At 40.5% G+C, this 18,485-nt stretch overlaps 1 protein-coding gene across 2 annotated transcripts in view; it reads left to right on the forward strand.

The window, feature by feature from the left end:
* Positions 1-2,398: 2,398 nt before the first annotated feature.
* Positions 2,399-18,485, forward strand: part of MED16 (mediator complex subunit 16) — a 53,488-nt gene continuing 37,401 nt past the window's right edge. The window contains exons 1-13 of one of the 2 annotated variants that reach the window (XM_065423983.1): positions 2,399-2,682; positions 2,804-2,950; positions 3,167-3,272; positions 3,358-3,450; positions 4,205-4,339; positions 10,030-10,135; positions 13,237-13,320; positions 13,393-13,473; positions 13,532-13,603; positions 14,179-14,282; positions 15,664-15,806; positions 16,907-16,971; positions 18,218-18,346. In XM_065423983.1, coding sequence (XP_065280055.1) covers positions 2,621-2,682; positions 2,804-2,950; positions 3,167-3,272; positions 3,358-3,450; positions 4,205-4,339; positions 10,030-10,135; positions 13,237-13,320; positions 13,393-13,473; positions 13,532-13,603; positions 14,179-14,282; positions 15,664-15,806; positions 16,907-16,971; positions 18,218-18,346 — 1,327 coding nt within the window. In that variant the 5' untranslated portion in view covers positions 2,399-2,620. Of the gene's footprint in view, positions 2,683-2,803; positions 2,951-3,166; positions 3,273-3,357; positions 3,451-4,090; positions 4,101-4,204; positions 4,340-10,029; positions 10,136-13,236; positions 13,321-13,392; positions 13,474-13,531; positions 13,604-14,178; positions 14,283-15,663; positions 15,807-16,906; positions 16,972-18,217; positions 18,347-18,485 lie in introns of those variants that run through there. The other variant, XM_065423984.1, reaches the window with a different exon arrangement.

Raw genomic sequence — 18,485 nt, forward strand, 5'->3', positions numbered from 1 at the left:
ATCTCCAGCCGTCCTCCTGAATACACCCCTCGCTATCTTCTTAATAACACTCCGTTATCATCTGTCTCATCTTACAAATACCTGGGTATTCACTTAACACACAATCTGTCCTGGAAAATGCACATCAACTACATATCTAACCAGGCTAACCGCACGCTCGGATTCCTACGGCGCCATTTCATAGCTTCTAACAGCACCATTAAGCTTCATCTATATAGGACGTTAATCAGGCCTAAACTAGAATATGCTTGCTCCATTTGGGATCCTAATCAGATAACCTTAATTAACGCTTTAGAGTCTGTTCAAAACCGCGCCGCCCGTTTTATTGTTTCAAATTATTCCCGAACAGCAAGCGTATCTGCAATGAAATCTGCACTTGGTCTTCCCGTTCTTTCTCTGCGTCGTAAATATTTTCGCTTGTGTCTTTTTCACAGAATTTATTATACCAACCCTATTCTCAAACATAAGTTACTCCTCTCTCCATCTTATATATCTTCCCGCACTGACCACAACTGCAAGGTAGGAATACCGCAATGCCGAACTAGCCTTTGTATAAATTCATTTATTCCTCGAACTGGAAATGACTGGAACCACCTCCCTGCCTTCATGGCTGCCATCACCGACGTCAACAAATTTAAGAAATCTGCCGCCGATTTTGTATGCCCCTCCTCTCTGTAATGCCTCTGGCCCTGAGAGTACTGAAATAAATAAATAAATAAATAAATGGTGTAGAATCGGATAGAGGGCATTGCTCTGCGATTCTTTTCAGAAAATGCTTTTTGAGGGCAAGCTTTATTATACCTTAGCTTTTTACCTAAACATGTGGAAACATAGTTATTCCTTTACCCTGTGCTATTGAATTGATGTTGTAGAGGTTCTAAATTAAGGGTCTGCTTCCAACAGTGAGCAGAATTAAGAGGAAGCTTTAGCTCGGGTGCTCCTATCTAAACACATGTAGAATGAGAAGTCGTTTTTCTCTGCAACCACTGCACCAAAGTTGACGAGGTTTGTTGCATTTAAAAGAAAAACTTAAAATCTAGTGACTGTTGGTTTCGAATTTTTGAATTAGTCTGTCAATTTTTTATTAAAAATGGGCAAAAATGGAAAATTTTCAAGAAACGAAACTATCAAGTTTACAACTTTGTAACTCAACAACGAAAAACGATAATACAATTATGTGAATTGCATCTAATAGTACATCTAAAGCGGACAAAATTGATGTGTTACTCATGAATATAAAGAAAAAATTAATAATAGGGAAATACAACTTCTGCAAAACCCTTGTAACCAACGTAAAAAGTTCACGTAAGATGTAAAATGATATACTGAATACGTCCGCTTTGAGCGATCTAATGGATGCCGTTTACAGAACTGCGATATCAGTTCTTGATGCAGAGCTATGAATTTGTAAACTTCGTGCTTCTATTTTTTTGAAACGGTCAAATATTTGAAAATTGTTTTAAGAAAATTCAAGCCCTAAATTGAAATACCGCTTCCAACAGTCACTAGACTTTCTCTTTCAGATGCAATAAATTTCATTAAAATTGGTCCAGGGGTTATCTCATAAAAACGTTTTTGTGTTTTACATGTACTTGAATAGGCCGCGTCGGAGTTGGGCCCGAGCTAAAGCTTTCCATATGTTGAATTCAACAGCCTTCAGGTAGGTTCAGGGGATTTCAGAGCATTTCACATCTGTTGGAACGCGTCTGTAGGACCATGTTTGAAAAATAAAGAATAAAAACATGGTGGTAAAGTGTGGCTTGGTCATATATAAAATGGTTGCGTTAAAAACCAATAGTAGCAGCGTTCTAACCAGTCCGAATTCGTTAATGTTGACGCAAGTATTGGATCCATATGTCGGAGGTGCAACAAGCCTTGCTCTTGTAACAAATCGTGTTCATCACTCTTAGAAAAAATTTACACCCTTTGGGGCGTATCTTGTTCCCACAACAATAATCGTCATCTATCTTGCCCGCGTTTCCTTTCCTTAACGCTGCGAGCCCGGTACTTCTCATTCACGAACGGCATGCGCGTTAATCAGTGTGACACAGTATTCTGAACAGGAAAGTAGCCGGAGCCGAGTTTTCAAGAAAGGAAACGCCAGCAAGGCAGATGACAATTATCGTTGTGGGACAAATACACACCCCAAAGGGTGCAACCGTTTTAAGAGTGATCGATCACAAGAGCAGCCTCCGGTCTCAGAGCTGCGACGGTCGTAGTCGTAGAAGTGTTAAACCGTTTAAACGGGATTTGAAGGATTTGCTCTGTAATAAGCAAATCAAATTTACGCGCCTACGCATATGTTACTATGCACGGAGCCGTGCATGAAGCCATCGAAACGTCGAACCGTAGCCGCGTCGAAAGCCAAAATTGAAAATGGCTGCGGCTGAACACCGGTAAAGGGGCCGCGCCAATCCAATCCTGAAGACAGAGGAGGATGGGGTGTGCATCGCCGCCAACTTGCGAAGCTCGGCGGTACTGGGAGCCTGCTGCGTGTGGTTGGAGTTTGACAACTTGCTTAAATTAATTAACTCTTATGTAACGCGTCATTATAATCTAGATTCGGTAACTATCTGAGTGTTATTGGGCTAAGTGCGCTATTTAGAGGCAACCTGACGGAATGGATCACGTTTATTCAGTGCTGAAGCGATTTCCCAGCTCCGTACCGTCAAGCACAGAATGGTAAGGTTCCTTCGGAATCATGCGCAACCATTATTATTCATGTATACCGTTATGAACTGCCGCCACAGATTGGGTCTATGCTTACGGGTGATGTCTTTGATGATTTATGTCCATACTTTAGGCTCACGGAAAGCAAGGCTGTCTGCTCTGTGTCAAGCCACAACACGCTAGCGTTCACCTCGTCGTCAGACGTTCAAGAACCAGTTGGAAAAATCACGTGCTTTCATGTGTTCGTTGTTGACCTCAACATGCCTTGGGATGCGCACAAGTGAGTTAACAGCAATGTGCTGCAAAGATGTGCTCACGCACCCCCTTTTTATGTATGCAATACGAGTTCCGCCACCGTCGTCCACAAAACTTTGGAGGAGCTTTGTATGCAAGAGACGTAAACGATATTGCATTCTGTTACACTATAGACTCACATACACTTACGTTTTCTTAGCTTGCACTGTTCCATTAATTATATTTTTCCTTCTAAATTTAGAGTCATGACGCATACCGAAGAAATTACCTGTGTTGAATGGGACGTAGGTGCATCGAAGTTACTCATAACAGATGCTGTGGGACAAATACAGTTGTGGTCTATGAAGGTGCGTTGCTGTAAATACATTTCTGAAAGAAATTTTTTTTTCTTACTGTGCGTCAGTTCATTCGTCGTTTCGCGCTTTCTTCCAGGGTTACTTGCTCAATGACTGGACTATGATCGCTTCTACCTCGTTCCCCGGCGAGTACATTCTGACGGGTGCCTGGTTTCACAATGGGAAGAAGGTCCGTGTCAAAGCAAGTTCCGCAGAAGGGGCACTTGCTTGCGGCAAAATCATGCTGTTATTTTGTCTTACCTGAGTTGCCAGTAGTTTCGCTTGCTTGCCTAATTGGTTGAAGTGTTGCTTGCAAGAGGTGATCCTACATGCGGAAATGTTAAACAACTTTGTGCATAGTTAAGAGAGGTTTCCAGCTGGCCTGGCTACTTAAGTATAACATAACATATAACAGTTCCCAGCCTATACATGTTTATGTGTTTAAGTTCTGTACATTGTAATGTATCTACAGGTGCGGACAATAAACTTTATTTCCAAAAATCCCTCATTTAGTCATGCAAGTCCAATGTGATTCTCACAATAGTCCTTAAATTCATACGGGAGCACAAAAAGAAATAAAGGTACAATGACAAGAAGTTGAGCAGTGCTGAAATTGTGTTTCTCTGAGGGCCTGTGTGATAGCCACTATGAGAGAATCAAAAACTGAAAACATGAAAGTAGTAAAGGTCATGTGCATTTTCATACAGTTCCATTGCTCATTTATTAAATTTCACTCATTTATTTTGAGTAAGAACGTGAGGCAGTAAGCACATTTATATAATCTTCATGTACTAATGGTATGTTCTGTTCCTGTTAACTTTTCTAGCAAGTGCGGACAATGTAAGATAAAAGTATTTATTTTTAGCCTGAATTGACTTATTCTGACATATTCAAGGGAAGTTTGTGATTCACAGCATATGTATTCCCTGTGCTTCTTGTTTCAGATTGGATTAAACATGGAGAAGAAAGACAGTGCACTGTACTTGGAAAAGTATGTACATGTGCGATTTGGCCCCTCAGTGCGTCAGGTTGGTGGGAAACCAAGTGAAGGCTGCATTGCTGTGACCAGCTCTGGCTTGGTAAGACTCCAAGAACTTTGGTCTTACCTCTCCTTGTACTTCGAGGGGCCCATGTTATTTATTAAACATGCCCTTCAACACATTTTTAAGGTCATTATTGTTGCTCTAGGGCTTTTTTACCTTAGTGAGAAAAGCTAAAAGCAATAGAAATTATAACGATGCACACAAACCCAAGTTATTGGTTGCGGAGACTTGAGAATACAAGCAAAATGAGTAACAATCAGTGTGAATTTTTGTGGCTCTAATGGCTGACACTCACACTCATCTTCAAACACAACTTTCAAGCTTACACACCACACTCCAAAGTCAGCTTGTCTTGTGAACAGAATGTGCTTCAAGAAAGACACGGACTGAAGAAACTTATCTCACTGTTCAGAGGCCTAGAGCAGCAGTGGGAGCTTCAGGAGATTGGTTGCTGTGGCAACATTGACGTTTGGTGCACCAGTCCCAGTGTTCCTTTGCGAAAAGCAGCAACTTCTGCCACACACTTTCTCCAACGCGTCCGTGCTGGCTGGGGCCTCTCCTGTGCTTTCCTTCCTCCATGGTTGATACTGTCATATTTTTGTCGGCTGTGATGACATTGATTGCAATAGAGTTTCATTCCATTTTTATAGAAGGCAGATTTATTTTATAGTTGTACCTGTGATGCTTTGAAAAAAATAAAATAAAAAAAACTATTGTGGCACTTGCACACTGATCAACAATCTCGTGCGAAATTTAGCATTGACTTGTGTGAGAGTAGGGTTCCGATGTGCACAGTGTGGATGCTAGGGGGTCCCTGAACTCCTCATTGGGAAGTGAATTCTGTATCTTGTCAAGTCCAGCCATGGTGTGATGTGTACAGGCAGAGTATTGAGCTGAAACTTTTTTCATTTTGGCTTTTGTTCTGATTCAGCAAAAACAATTAATTTCTGGTTCAACACTGGAACGATAAAATAATGGTCCAACAGGTTTGAATTGGATTATGTTGGCTTGCACACCCTAAGGATGACCGTGGAAAAACAGCACAAGTTTCTTTTTGGTGCAAAAACTCGATGGTGCTTTTGAGCAGGTAGTTAAAAAAAAATCACCTTGTGGAAGTACACCTTGAAAGCAATATATCATTTCTGTCACACCTATTTTGGTTTACATACCAGTGTAATCAAAAGCAACCACCTAGCTATGAAGCACTTCTTCATTTCAGCTAGTATTGTACAATTATCCTACCACCAAAATATCATTTGATGGTCGCTAATTGAAATGCTAATGAGTGTGTTACTAACATTCCTGCCTCATGGCAAGCCACGTCGAATACCGTACTAATGGTACTGCCACTTCTAAAATTGCCGCAAGTCTGTGAGCATTTGCAAATGGTGCAGCACAGTTGAATCACAAGGCAGTGTATGGATGAAGGATGCCAGAGATGAAATAAAAAACATTTTATTTTCTACTTCAATCTTGACTGCAAAAGAAGAAAGAAAAGAAAGCACTTCTGTTCAGTTGTTCCTTGCACAAAAATAACCTTTTTTTTTCTGGTTCACTGCTGATTTGATATCCTGCGTACAGGAGCCTGCATTCATGCACACTTGAATGCAGTTATTTGGGAGCTGGGGTCTTTTCCAGTATGTGCAAACAACACTTTGTCTTACTGCTGGTTGTCTGTGTGCACCCAGAAAAGATGCTATCCGAAGAAAGAGCCATGTGCCGAGGACAGAGGTATCCCTGTCCACGTCCTTTTTTGGTAATGCTAAGTAGGTCAACACGATGAAGCCGGGCCTAGGTGAAGGCACCCCAAGGCTCTGCTATCAACTGCTGTAAAAAATACCGCCAACCCTTTGCTCACGATTGGCTGTTATCCTTGCATCATCGGGAAAACAAGAAACACAAATGAGGTCTTTTCAACCCACACATATTCAAATAGATATGCTGGTAAACAAGTATACAAACCGATGAAATGTGCTGTAGGTAGTTTTTATTCAAGCTGTTGGAAGCAAAAAAGAAAGATAGCTCGTAAAATTATATTAGTATTCCTTTGACAAGCTGAACTTATACAACCCAATCTGAAATGCTGCAAGCATTTTAGTTTATTACGATAATCTGTAGTGCAGAGTAGTGGGTTAAAGAGCACCAACTCAGGCTGACTTCCCTGCCTTTTCTGGAAATAAAAACTCTCACTAAGATACTGTGATCTGTGAAAACTGAAGTAATCTTACTAATGACATGGTCACTGTGTTATCAAACATTTTAAAGGTTGAACATGATTATATGGCACCCTTAGTTTTTACAAGCAAAAAGTGTGCAGTTTTTTTGTGAAAATGTCAGCTTGGGTTGTGTGTTGAGGATGGAAGTCAACATCACAATATTGGGGGCCTCGAAAAAATCCACTTTGGAAAGAGCTGATCTGTGTGTTCAGTGGACACAAGCTAGCAATTATGTTGGTATGTTTTGAATTGAATCGAAATAAATTGAATTTTATTGACATAATACCATAACTGCTTGAAGTTTGTTATTGGTAATGCTTTCTGTTAACCATGTTTCATAATGTAAACTGCACCTATATTGCAGCCTGTGACTGATGGCACTTCATCACTACACTGATACTTAGAAAAAAGAAAGCTCAAAACATTTTTTTGATGCCAACAACAACCTAAAAAAAACAATACACCTCCCCCTACCTAATGGATAGGGGGAGATGTATTGTTTTGATTTGCAATAGGGTGACAGTCTATTCATGAATAAGTAAAATCTGCCTAATAAATTTAGCAAGTTTGTACAGAAACATACCTTCATCACAGGAATATGTTGTATTCTCCTTTTGTGTATCTGGGAAGTGAGCATGTATTTTTGCCTTCTCTGGTTGATTCTACAGCTTACCAGCAGCTTGCATTTGTCGCTGATAGTTGAGACATATAATTTTCACGTGCCCATTGTGCATTTGACACCCGCAAACACTCCCTAATTTTTGCAAATTTAGGAACCGTGGAAGGGGCTGGGAGCTCATTTTACGGTTTTACAAATGTTGCATCATGTTGCATCAAGTTTTATGAAAAATACATTCTGTTTGTGAAAAAGCTTTAGGAACCGTGGACAGGGCTGGGAGCTCATTTTACGGTTTTACAAATGTTGCATCATGTTGCATCAAGTTTTATGAAAAATACATTCTGTTTGTGAAAAAGCTTTAAAGATCCTAAAGGATTGGGTGGCAATAGAGACAATATGCACACATGATAAATTGGCATGGTACATGTGCCAACCATTTGTGGTGGCACAACTTGCTATGTACTTGAGGGATACTTGCTTTGAGCTAGTTTATTCAGACAAGTTCCTGAAGCAGGTGAAATTAGCAACAGCAAAGGAGCTGAAAAATTCACTGTGATCTAGAAACAATATGTTGCTTGTCAGTGTCTGCTGTTCCAAGTTTGCGTCTGCTTGTGGGCTGCATCTAAAAGTATATCACCACTAGTTCAGTGTGTATGTATCTCAGAAAGGCTGTGTTCTCTGGACACTAGGGTGCCTCAATGTGACCGTGACTTCCAACTGTTCAGGGTGGCGACACCCTTTGACCAGGCACGTCCTGCACCTTTGCCATATTGTGTCGGAGCTGTTGAAGCAGCAGTATATGTGCATGCATTAGACAGTGTGGCGTGGTCGTGTTGTCTGGTCAGTAATTGCCGTGGTGCTGCAGACATGTTTGGCAACTTGACTTTTCAAACTCGCGTTGTGAGATAAAACGTGTATGACAGTTTTGTTGCTAAAAATTCCCCGTTAAGCCCATTTGCTGCACACATTTGTGCACCAGCTCAACGGAAAAATGACATTATGTCTTAGGTTTTTCTGCGGCCCAGAATGCAGGAAGAAGTTGACAGGAACTTTGTTCATCTAAGCCATGATGCTAAATTTGCGTCTTCATGTGAAATGGTCTTCAGGAAATTTTCTGATGTACTAGGCATTTGCTGTCTCAGTCGTTTATTCAAGGCAATGAGAAGCCTGCTAAAACACAATGTGTCAATTCCAGCAGTCGCATGCACGGAGCATCCATTTGTTAGTAAAATGTTCTTGGGGAGTTTTTGTGGCTCAGAGTTTAACTTGGCCTGATTGTACCAGCCAGATGTATCGAGGGGGATGGAATATGAAGTAAAACTGCCACAGGTGTAAACTTAAGCTAATCTGTTTTGATGTTTTAAGATACATAATAACTTGAGCTTTGCTTTGTCAGTGCTCTCAAGTTTATGTGTGTGGCCCTCTGTGGCTTCAGGCAGTTGAATGTGTTGGCGTGCTGCCTTTAACTACATCTCGGTTTCTAGGCTGACTTCCCCTGGTTTTACTCAAGTGACAGCTATATATTTTTTCAATACACATTCCCTTTCTTTTGGTGAGGTGTGTCAATATGTTTCTCTTTCTCACATTACTGTGCTCATCTATGGGTCATAACATTACAGAATGTACGACAAATGTGTTTTCAGCAAAATATTTAGGCACTATACTTATTCAGGTAGAAAATGCTATACTATACTAGAGGCAGTAAATTTTCACAAGCTGAATGCATGTGCTTATAGATATTGCAATGATGGTGTTATTTTATCAGTGTTTAGATTTCGTACATTGTGCCTTTTTTTTACTTTTCACTCATTAAAAATGAATTCTGCAGTTTTATGTGCCAGAACCTCCATCTGATTATGGCACATAATGAGAACTTCAAAATAATTTTGATCATCTGGGGTTCCTTAACATGCGCCTAAATCTAAGTATACACAAGTGATTTTGCATTTTGCCCTCCTTGAAATTCGGCAGCTGTGCTGTGATTGAAACTACGAATTGAGCATGCTTTTTTACACTCGTATATGTAGAGTGTGTCTTTGCAAATGTAAAACTGTTCTCGACCACATTTTCTTTATCATTCTTACCTTTTGTATGCACAATTTGTATCTCAACAACTACATTACCTTCAAGTGTTGGTAACACTGCCACATTTATTCGCCTCGTTTTGTCCTATATCTTTTCACGGCATTTCAGCCAAACAAATTTGTTAGCGCAAGGGAAAGTGTGGCAAGAACGACTAGTTATCTGCTGGGCTTGAAACTTATTTTAATACTGCTTCACTGTAAGCATTCCACCTCCATGTTTATGGTGAGATGTAAATATTGCAATGCACGTAATTGTGCAAACTGCAAAAAAGAGTCGTATTTACACTGTAGGCGAGTGCAGAACTTAAATTCCCCCTGTCCGTCATAGCGCACCTTTATGTGTTCCGACACAATATGGCGGTGCAATTGGACGTGTCGCCATCCTGTACGGAGAAGTGTGGTATCAAGGCACCTTAGTACAGACATTCTATCACCAACTTCCCTTCCCATTTTTCTTGTCATATCCACGAGATTTTTTACGAATTTTAATGTTTACAGGTTGGCAGGTATGCATGCACTATTGTGGACTTGTGAAACACAAATGTGAAAATTCAATCAAATCTGCAAAATCGGAAGATTGTGCTTACAGTGGGAAATAGATTAGTGAGATTTGTTAGGGCTTCAGCATGTAAGATACACCATTCTTTGTAGAGGGAGATGAATTACACCCTTATATAAAGTTGTGTAATTCAATGTTTTTCATTTTATGTATTCATCTCTAAAAAAGTCCTTTTTAGATTTCATTTGTCCATGACAATGCATTCACATTTTGGGGTGGCGTACATGAATTGCTGCTTTTTGTTGCAGGTTTGTGTGGTGATATTGCAGTCTGATGAGACTGTGATCACTGGCACTGAGATTTTGGGCCAATACAGAAGCCGACTCAAAGTGGTTGATCTCTGTTACGGAAAGAGTGAGTGTGCTTGCCTCCTAGTTTCAATGCAGCAGAAGGCCTTCACGCCCATGTTCCTTAATTATGGTATACAGACTTGCCATAAGGTATAATGTTTTATATGTGTTATATATCTGTACTGTAAGGCAGTCCTCCTACACTCTGTTTATTGCTAACCCATCCCATATTAGACAGCATAATGATACAAAAACATTATTGTTTCTTTTACCTTGGACGTGCATTTTCCAAATCTTGCAGAGGCACTGAGTCGCCTTTCAACTATTTCAAGCACAGCTTCACGATTTCACGATCACATTTGCCCTATCACATTTAGCCTTCCTTGTCATAAATCTGCACTATTATTGCGATAGCAGTTATATGGAAATCACTGCTATCATGCTGCCATAGTATCGACGGTGTATATGTTGCCTGCATGTGGAAGGTTGGAAGGTCTCCAGAGATGCGCAGTGCATTTGGATGCAAAAACTATGAAGCCAAGTGTTTGCGTCATCGCACTTCTCCCAGTCAGCTCTGCAGTGGAGCCAGAGCCTTATCCAGTTGGCATGAGCAATCCTGCAGAGTAGCTATGTGCATACCACACTGTGGTGCAAACACCAGTCTAAGCAGAACTGACAGTAAGGTCAACATGGAACTATTTGTCTCCTTTATTGGACATGGACTGACCGTTCGCACAAATGCGAACGGTCAGTCTTATCTCAAGCACAATCAAGTTGTGATATCTGCAACGCCGCTTTTGGCATTCCTCATTGTGCCAGCATTGTGAGATGCCTGGTATATTTGAGGGCGCTGTTTCTGCTGCCCAGTAGCAGTTGTACCCGCGCTGTTTCCCACCGTGTCGCCTTCACGTATCGTTAGGACGCCGTCCGAGGAGCTTGAGTGTAACACCAAACCTTGCTATCACATTCAGTGTTTCGCTTTTTTCCTTATTTCAGACGGAAATAACTAACCATGTAGTTGTGCTTTGCTGCCTGCAGTAAGAATCTTTAGTGCTAGCTTGAAAATTGCTATCTAGGCTTTTGTGCATATTAATGTGAAGGATGTGTGCAATGTGATGAAAAATGCACAATTATCAAGAGCAGTATGCACCTGCCAAAGGTGCACTGTTGGTGTCTGTCTGTATAAACAGAAAAACTTTTGCTAAGTTTCACAGGAGTGTCAAGAAACCATTCCAACATGGTGACTAATTGTGTGAACTACCTTACGTCTTATTAGTTCCTGTAAAATAAGTGTGATCTTCGTTTACTGGTGTTTTCTTGGTTTTGCTTATATTTTTCTCCAGTAATATTAAGTTTTTGCAAGACAAACTTTTTCTCATGAAAGGGTTGTTAACATAGTTGCAAAATATCTTAAGTAAGCTAGGACATTCCCTAATGAATCTGTACCCATATGAATTTTTTTAGGCTGTGTTGGAGGAAATGAATTATGAAGCATCAAAACTAACCTTTAGAGTTTTGAGGCTTTCCCGTTCATTCTGGCATTGATATTAACCAGAAAGGTGCATACTCCTGCTTGCACAGGGCAATATTTTGTCAGATTGCTCGTTATCATGCCAAACATTATTTCTTTTTCACGTTCCTAAAGGAGGCTAAAACTAATTTTGGCTTCCAGGTTTTCTGCCCTTGCTGGGATTTTTTTTTCTGTTATACTCTGTTTCTATATTTTGCAGACTACATTATTTATTTATTTACTTATTTGTTTATTTAAAATTTCCTTACAGGCCTTGTATGAGGCATTGGGCAGGGGGGGGGGGGGGTGAGGGGCACCACATATGGACTAAAAAAGTGTATATAAAGGGTATATAGCAAAAAATAATACACATACATGAATAATAAACAGTATAAAAATCTATACACAACATTTCATACAAACATTAGAAAAATGCACAAAAATAATAGACGGTAACGTGCATACTAGAGAAAAGACAAAAGATAGTTCTTTCAGCAAACAATGTACAAAGTAGCCACTCCAATGCCACAGGATAAAAATACAAGACTAATAATAATAAGTAAAATAATGAACTCATAAACATGAGAGCATACAGAATGCATATAACTAGAAAATAAAAGAAAAGACATCATGCATTTTGTTGAAAGCTACACCAGCTTTTTATACTCCATGCATTCGTGACCATATGACAGTGTGCCACATGTTGACATATTGTAAGAAAAAAGAACATTGCATTATTAAATTTAACACGAACTCTATTCATGGCGTGAATCAGCACAGCGCATCAAAGTGTGGGAAGAAACCATGAACTTAGACCAACTTGCTCAAATCGCTATCTTAGTTATCTCTATTGTTACAACTAAAACATCAAAAAATGTTATAAAATAAGGTGCATCACAGACCTGAATTGCTTCACCTTGAAACATGCAATGGGTGCACTTTGTGATGGCACTGATCACACAGCTTTCCTGACTTTGCTCAATTGCTCTTGGCTGACATATCTTCAGCAGATAAGGATTGCTTATCAGTCAAAAGAAATATGCATCAAGCTAGTTTTTTTTTTTAATTTTACCTCACAACTGCAGCACCAACACTGTTGTTATAACATCACAGACTTCAAAACAGTTTAATACATTTGAGCTTTTTTAGTGCAGGAAAAGTCATAGTTCATAAAAGTTGCAAGATTGAACCTTTCCTTATTTTTGAAAAATTTTTTTACAAGAGAAAACTGGCATTGAGCAGATGGTGTCAAAATTTTTGGTGTCACTGAGAGATGGTGTGAGAATTCCAAAGTGATGTCATCACCTGTCTTCAGTGTTTGTGTCCTTTTTGGTTTAGCAAGGTTTAGCAAGCCTTCACTTGCAGTAATACTGACTTATTCCTCATAGGTAGGCTAGGTTAACATAATGATTATGTTCCATTTCTTTTCCTTTCCACGCTTCATCGGTAATTCAAGCAGTGCTCCATCTATGTTGTCACTAAGATTGGCTAATCATGAGTTGTTGGTGATAAAACAATAGAATTGGGTGAAAGGAGTTCTTGCATTGTACTGGCCGTTACCTCCCAATCTGGCTTAGCTTAATATTTTTCTTTAGTGACCCTTTGAGCTGTCACAAATTATTGTACTTTTGACATGGCATGTCATACCATTTCAGATGGTGATTTTCTGGTTGTGACCAGCGATGGCCTTGTCCAGTCATCTGTCCACTGCTTTCGTATAGCGTTGAAACTGAACCAAGGTAAGAAACAGTCAACCATGTGTTGTTTGTGAAAAGCACTAGCATTGCTTTTCCATGTTGGGCTACTTGCAGACAAATGCATCATCACCTGCCACCCTTTCTCAAGTTTTTATCTGAACTGTCATGCCACGGCACAGCCTCGTGAAAAGCCCCGTAAGTCTGTATTGAAGCCGCAGTTTTGCACTGTTGACCTCGTGAAAATTGTTTTCAGCCCATACGCGTGTAACGCACCTCAATTTCGTCCTGCGAGAAGCAGCAGATGCTGTTGCTGTGTCAGTCTCAGGTTAGTGCTCTGTCTTTGTCTCAAGTGCAATGTTTTAAATCCTGCCAATCTGTTGATTGGTAAGATTGGCAAGTGCTTTTTCTCTTTGTCTTCATCTTAAGTATGATGTTAAACCTTGCAAGTTTATTGCTAAATAACTTGAGGAGAGGAAAACACCAAGGAGCAGTTTTGTAGTTTGCTCAGCTATCTGACTGGGATTTACTTGGGCATTAGCATTTGTGTTGGCTACAGCGCTGCTATATTTGTAGAACATTTCATGTCTGAACAGTTGTGGACACACGGTAGCCTGTCATTTTGATAGTTCCCAATTTTGGGGCAAAATGCGAAAACGCCCATGTACTTAGCTTTAGGTGCATGTTAAAGAACTCCAGATACCAGTCAAAATAATCTGGACTGTGTACCTTATAAGTGTAATTACTACTGTGTACCTCATAACTCCCAGTGTTACTTTTGGATGTTAAATGTCATGAATTGTGAATCAATCACTTTGATAGCTATCAGATAATCTTAAATTCTTCTATTTGCTTGTAGCTGTACAAGACGTTTTTATCCTCCACTGTGTGCTACTCTTTCAGGTTCTGCTGGCAGCACTATTGAGCTGTGGGAACTGAGAGAGAAGCCGGTGCGGTTCCACAAGATGTTCCACACACCTTCTGTCGACACTGTTACCAAGACTGTTGTAAGGATAAAACACATGCCTTCGCGAATTACTGATTTCTTGGAAGCGTTCAGGCATTGTTGCTCCACGATTCCTACCCTCCCACACTGCTCATACTGCGGTGAATTACTGTTGTTCTATTCACTGTTAGGTATTAGGCAGATAGGAAACTGTCACAGAGTTTGAAAAGTCAGCCAGTTAGGGTGCCAAGGGTTCGTCTGTAACAGCTTCTATCAGAGGCACGTAGAAAACGAAGAAGTACTGCTCTGATGATTATGGCCCAGAGCTTTCATTTTGGAAAACGTTATGTTGACATCCACAGTTACAGGTTGCTCTGAGCACTTGCCATTGCTGTTAACTTGGTTGTAGTATTGCGCTTGCCTACCTTCTCAAGTGCCCTAACCAGGTTTTGACATTTTAAATGATCAAGCGCCCTCTACAGAGCATCATGTTTGTATTGAGAAAACATTACTGCTGAATACATCATGTATGGGACCTGAAAGTTCAAATATGCCTAAGCTCATTCTCTGCATGCAATGCTGGCCTCCGGTTACTGCCTCTGATGTGTGGGAATTTCAATGAGGTGCCGTTACTATAGCTCTTTGCTATTTATTTAATTTTTTTGCGCACTGAGGCTCTGATTTTAGTAAATGTGAGCTACCATATTTTGCATCTTAACGGTAAGAGATGCCAAACTACTTGATTGAATCGCCTTTGAAGGCAGGTGAGTAATTGATTCAACAACGGTTTACAATATTTCTTGGTGTTCCGTGCCCAAAAGAAAAGGCTATTGCTGTCCAAATTGCAGTCAAAGATGTAATTCTAGTGTGAGACAGTAGAATGCCTGGAAGGAAAAGAAAAAATAAGTCTATAAAGATAAGGGTTCCACACTTTGGCACAATGCAGAATTACTGCGCTGTGCCAAAGGAGGTTATCTTAGTGGGTATGCTTCACTGCATGCTATCACCCTTTTCGAGTTGAAGACTATATAAAAGAAAGCAATGCACTCCTGCAGATAGCGTAAACAACATGGTATGAAGGGTAGCATCAGCAAGTTCATCTATATGAAGATCAACTTGAAGTGGTTGAACTGCATTTTCTTATATCTTTATAGGTGTAGTGCAGTTACCTTTCTTACTGCCACTTTCTCACTGCTAATTATATATAATAAGCAGGACATAAGGCGTCACTGGTAGCTGGTCCGTATTCTCAATGGGGTAGCACCAATTATATCCTATATTATATATCCCTTTCTTTTAAAACAGCTATGTTCTTGAAAAAACAATGCTTTGGGCTGATTTGTCACCTTAACTTAGTTTTTTAGTGTCCCTGTAAGGGTAGCTGATCCATGCAAGATTCAGCTGTGTGTACATGTGGTCATATTCAGAATCTTTATTCACAGGGTTGGCAACACCATGGATCGACGACGTACACTTCCCCTGTCATGGCTCTGTGCACACCTCGTCTGTCCATTTACGACATGAGCCCACCTCCTTCTTACATTATTGCTGCCTACAAGGACAATGTCATCAAATGCTTCTCAAGGTTAGCTCTATCACTGAACGCTTGTGTCTTGTGAAATTAGCTTAAGTGTTAGCATTAAAGGACACTAAAGGAAAGTATTAAGTTGAGCTAGGTTGAAAGATTAAGCTTCGGTAAAGATGAATGCATAATTTGTAGCAAGAACAGAGCTTTTGTAAGTGAGAAAATTATGAAAATGGGAAATCAGAGTGGAGTCACCTGTTGTGGGGTATGGCATCTCTTACGGGACTTCAGCACTGGCTGATTCACTGAGAGCAGCATAGAGGGTGTTCACATGGAGGTTACATCAACTCGTCTGTTTTGGCGGGGCCAGTTCAAATTGAGGAGCAGCAGCACCACCTTTGATCGCAATTTTCTATGCAAAAAAGTGGTATATTGGCACGGAGAAAATAATGACGGGTTTCTAGATGAATAATCTATCGATCTAGCTTGTCTTTAGTGTCCTTTAGTTCGTTTAGTTTGCCCTACTGCAGCTGCTGTCCTGTTGCCAAGTTTCTTGGCTACCTATGTATGTGTGCAAGATTAGCCCAGCACCACTCACGACCAAGGCGGCAGGTGTGGAACATCCTTTTAAAAACCACAGGTGTCACATAATGCAGTAGAACTTCCTTCATACGATCCCGTTTCCTTCGAGACCCGGTGCCAATGTTTGCGATCGAGAACACAAAAATCACTCAGTACAGTTACGCTTCTCTTTGCCGATTAATACATTCCCGGAAAACACATTTTTTTTTTTCAACAACATTCAGTACATTGCAAACTGCAATCGTATATGTTTTCTGGCTGCTAGACCACATATGAACAAGGAAAAGTGCGAGGCACGCGTGATTGAGAGCAGTAAGCACTCTACACAGTAGCTTACCCACAGTAATTGCCTCATGGGCCAGGCAGCTGGCCCATGAAGCCTTGTGTGCTACCTCACGACGTCAAGGCTGCTAATGTCAAGGCCCTCACTATTCAGTGAACAAGAATAAGTAGAATAGAGGGGCTAGATATTGTGTTAGTTACAGACATATAAAGCTAACAACTTGTATTTTGTGCATTTGCTTGACAGTGTTTAGTTTCACTATAAGCTATTCATGGAGGACCTTTTTTTTTTCTAGGGAGTTCATGAACACCCTTTGCTGCATCAACATCAATTCTGCATCCCATCGACGTGATGACCATGGTGTGTTGAAAAGTTCGTGCATTTGTGAAAATGGAAAATGTTTGGCAGTTTTTTTTTAAATATTATTATGGGGTTTTACGTGCCAAAACTACTTTCTGATTATGAGGCACGCCGTAGTAGAGGACTCCAGAAATTTCGACCACCAGGGGTTCTTTAACGTGCACCTAAATCTAAGCACATGGGTGTTTTCGCATTTTGCCCCCATCGAAATGCGGCCGCTGTGGCTGGGATTCGATCCCGCGACCTCGTGTTTATCCACCCAACACCATAGCCACTGAGCAACCACGGCAGGTATGTTTGACAGTAGTAACTGATTGTTGAGTTTCTTTCTTCCTGGTCAACATGGGTGAGAGATTTAACTGAGGTCATTCGTGCATCATATTTGTGTTGGGCATGATACAGCAGTAGTGCTATGATGTGTGAAATTGTTGCAGGAGTCAGTACAAATCACATTAATTGCATAGCTAGGCTCAATGTGTGTACATGATGTTACTTGCATGTGATGCCAATAGTATTGCTTTTATATGTAAGAAATGCTATTTGGGATCTGTTCTGTAATGCTGTACAAAGCCTGTCTCCTGTAGTGTCTGTTTTGTGTATGTGACACTCACTATATATATATATATATATATATATGTTTGTGTGTTTTTGAGCCATTATTCGATGTTCCTCTGGTTGCCTATAGGCACTTCTTTCTTCTGTTGTTAGCATTGGCTTGATGTCATGTACGTTGTCGTAGTAAAGGTCCTGCCATATGTCAAACTCATTGTATCAGCCTTCTGCTTAAAGCTCTTTTCTAAATATATGTGAATTTCTCATGAACTAAATTTAGTTCACGAGAATGTGTGCCCTCAGCTCTGTTCATTTGAACATGAGCTCATTTAGTGAGACATAGACTGTGAAGTTTGTAGCAGATTTTTCTGTAGAGTTCTTTCCGTCTGTGTGTGAAGATACAAGCTGGCTTTTAAGCGAAAGTAGCTTATCGGAAAGTCTATCGGCCGCTTTGGTTCACTTTGAACACTAGACCCCAGGTCAGATATAGATGACGCTGACTACAGCAGTGCTTTTGGTCAGTTTCTTTCACTCTGTCTACGAGCAAGATGGCCCTTAACTGAAAGTAGTTCACTGGGAAGTGTACCCTCAGGCTTTTCTGTTTTCTGGAACGTACACCAGACACAGACCATGAAGTTTGTAGACCATGCAAATGCTAACTGGTGTTGAAGTCATATGCCCTTTCTTTCTCTAGGCATGAAGTACCAGCATCTGAATGCCACAGTGTCCCACATGCAGCTGAGCTGGACCAGCAGTGTTCTGGTGGCAGTTGACTCTCTCTCACAGCTCTTCCTCTATAGGCTGGCACCAGTCACAGAGCCCAGTGAGTCCTTTTAAAACATTACTGTTGATTGAAAATAAACTATGTGACCTATTGAAACACTCTAGGCACATCACAGTACTAGTGCAGTCTACACTGAATTGCCGCAGATTTTTGAGACCACACTGCTGCTTTTGTGTCT

Source organism: Dermacentor albipictus, chromosome 4, assembly GCF_038994185.2.
Source record: "Dermacentor albipictus isolate Rhodes 1998 colony chromosome 4, USDA_Dalb.pri_finalv2, whole genome shotgun sequence".
Taxonomy (NCBI): domain Eukaryota; kingdom Metazoa; phylum Arthropoda; class Arachnida; order Ixodida; family Ixodidae; genus Dermacentor; species Dermacentor albipictus.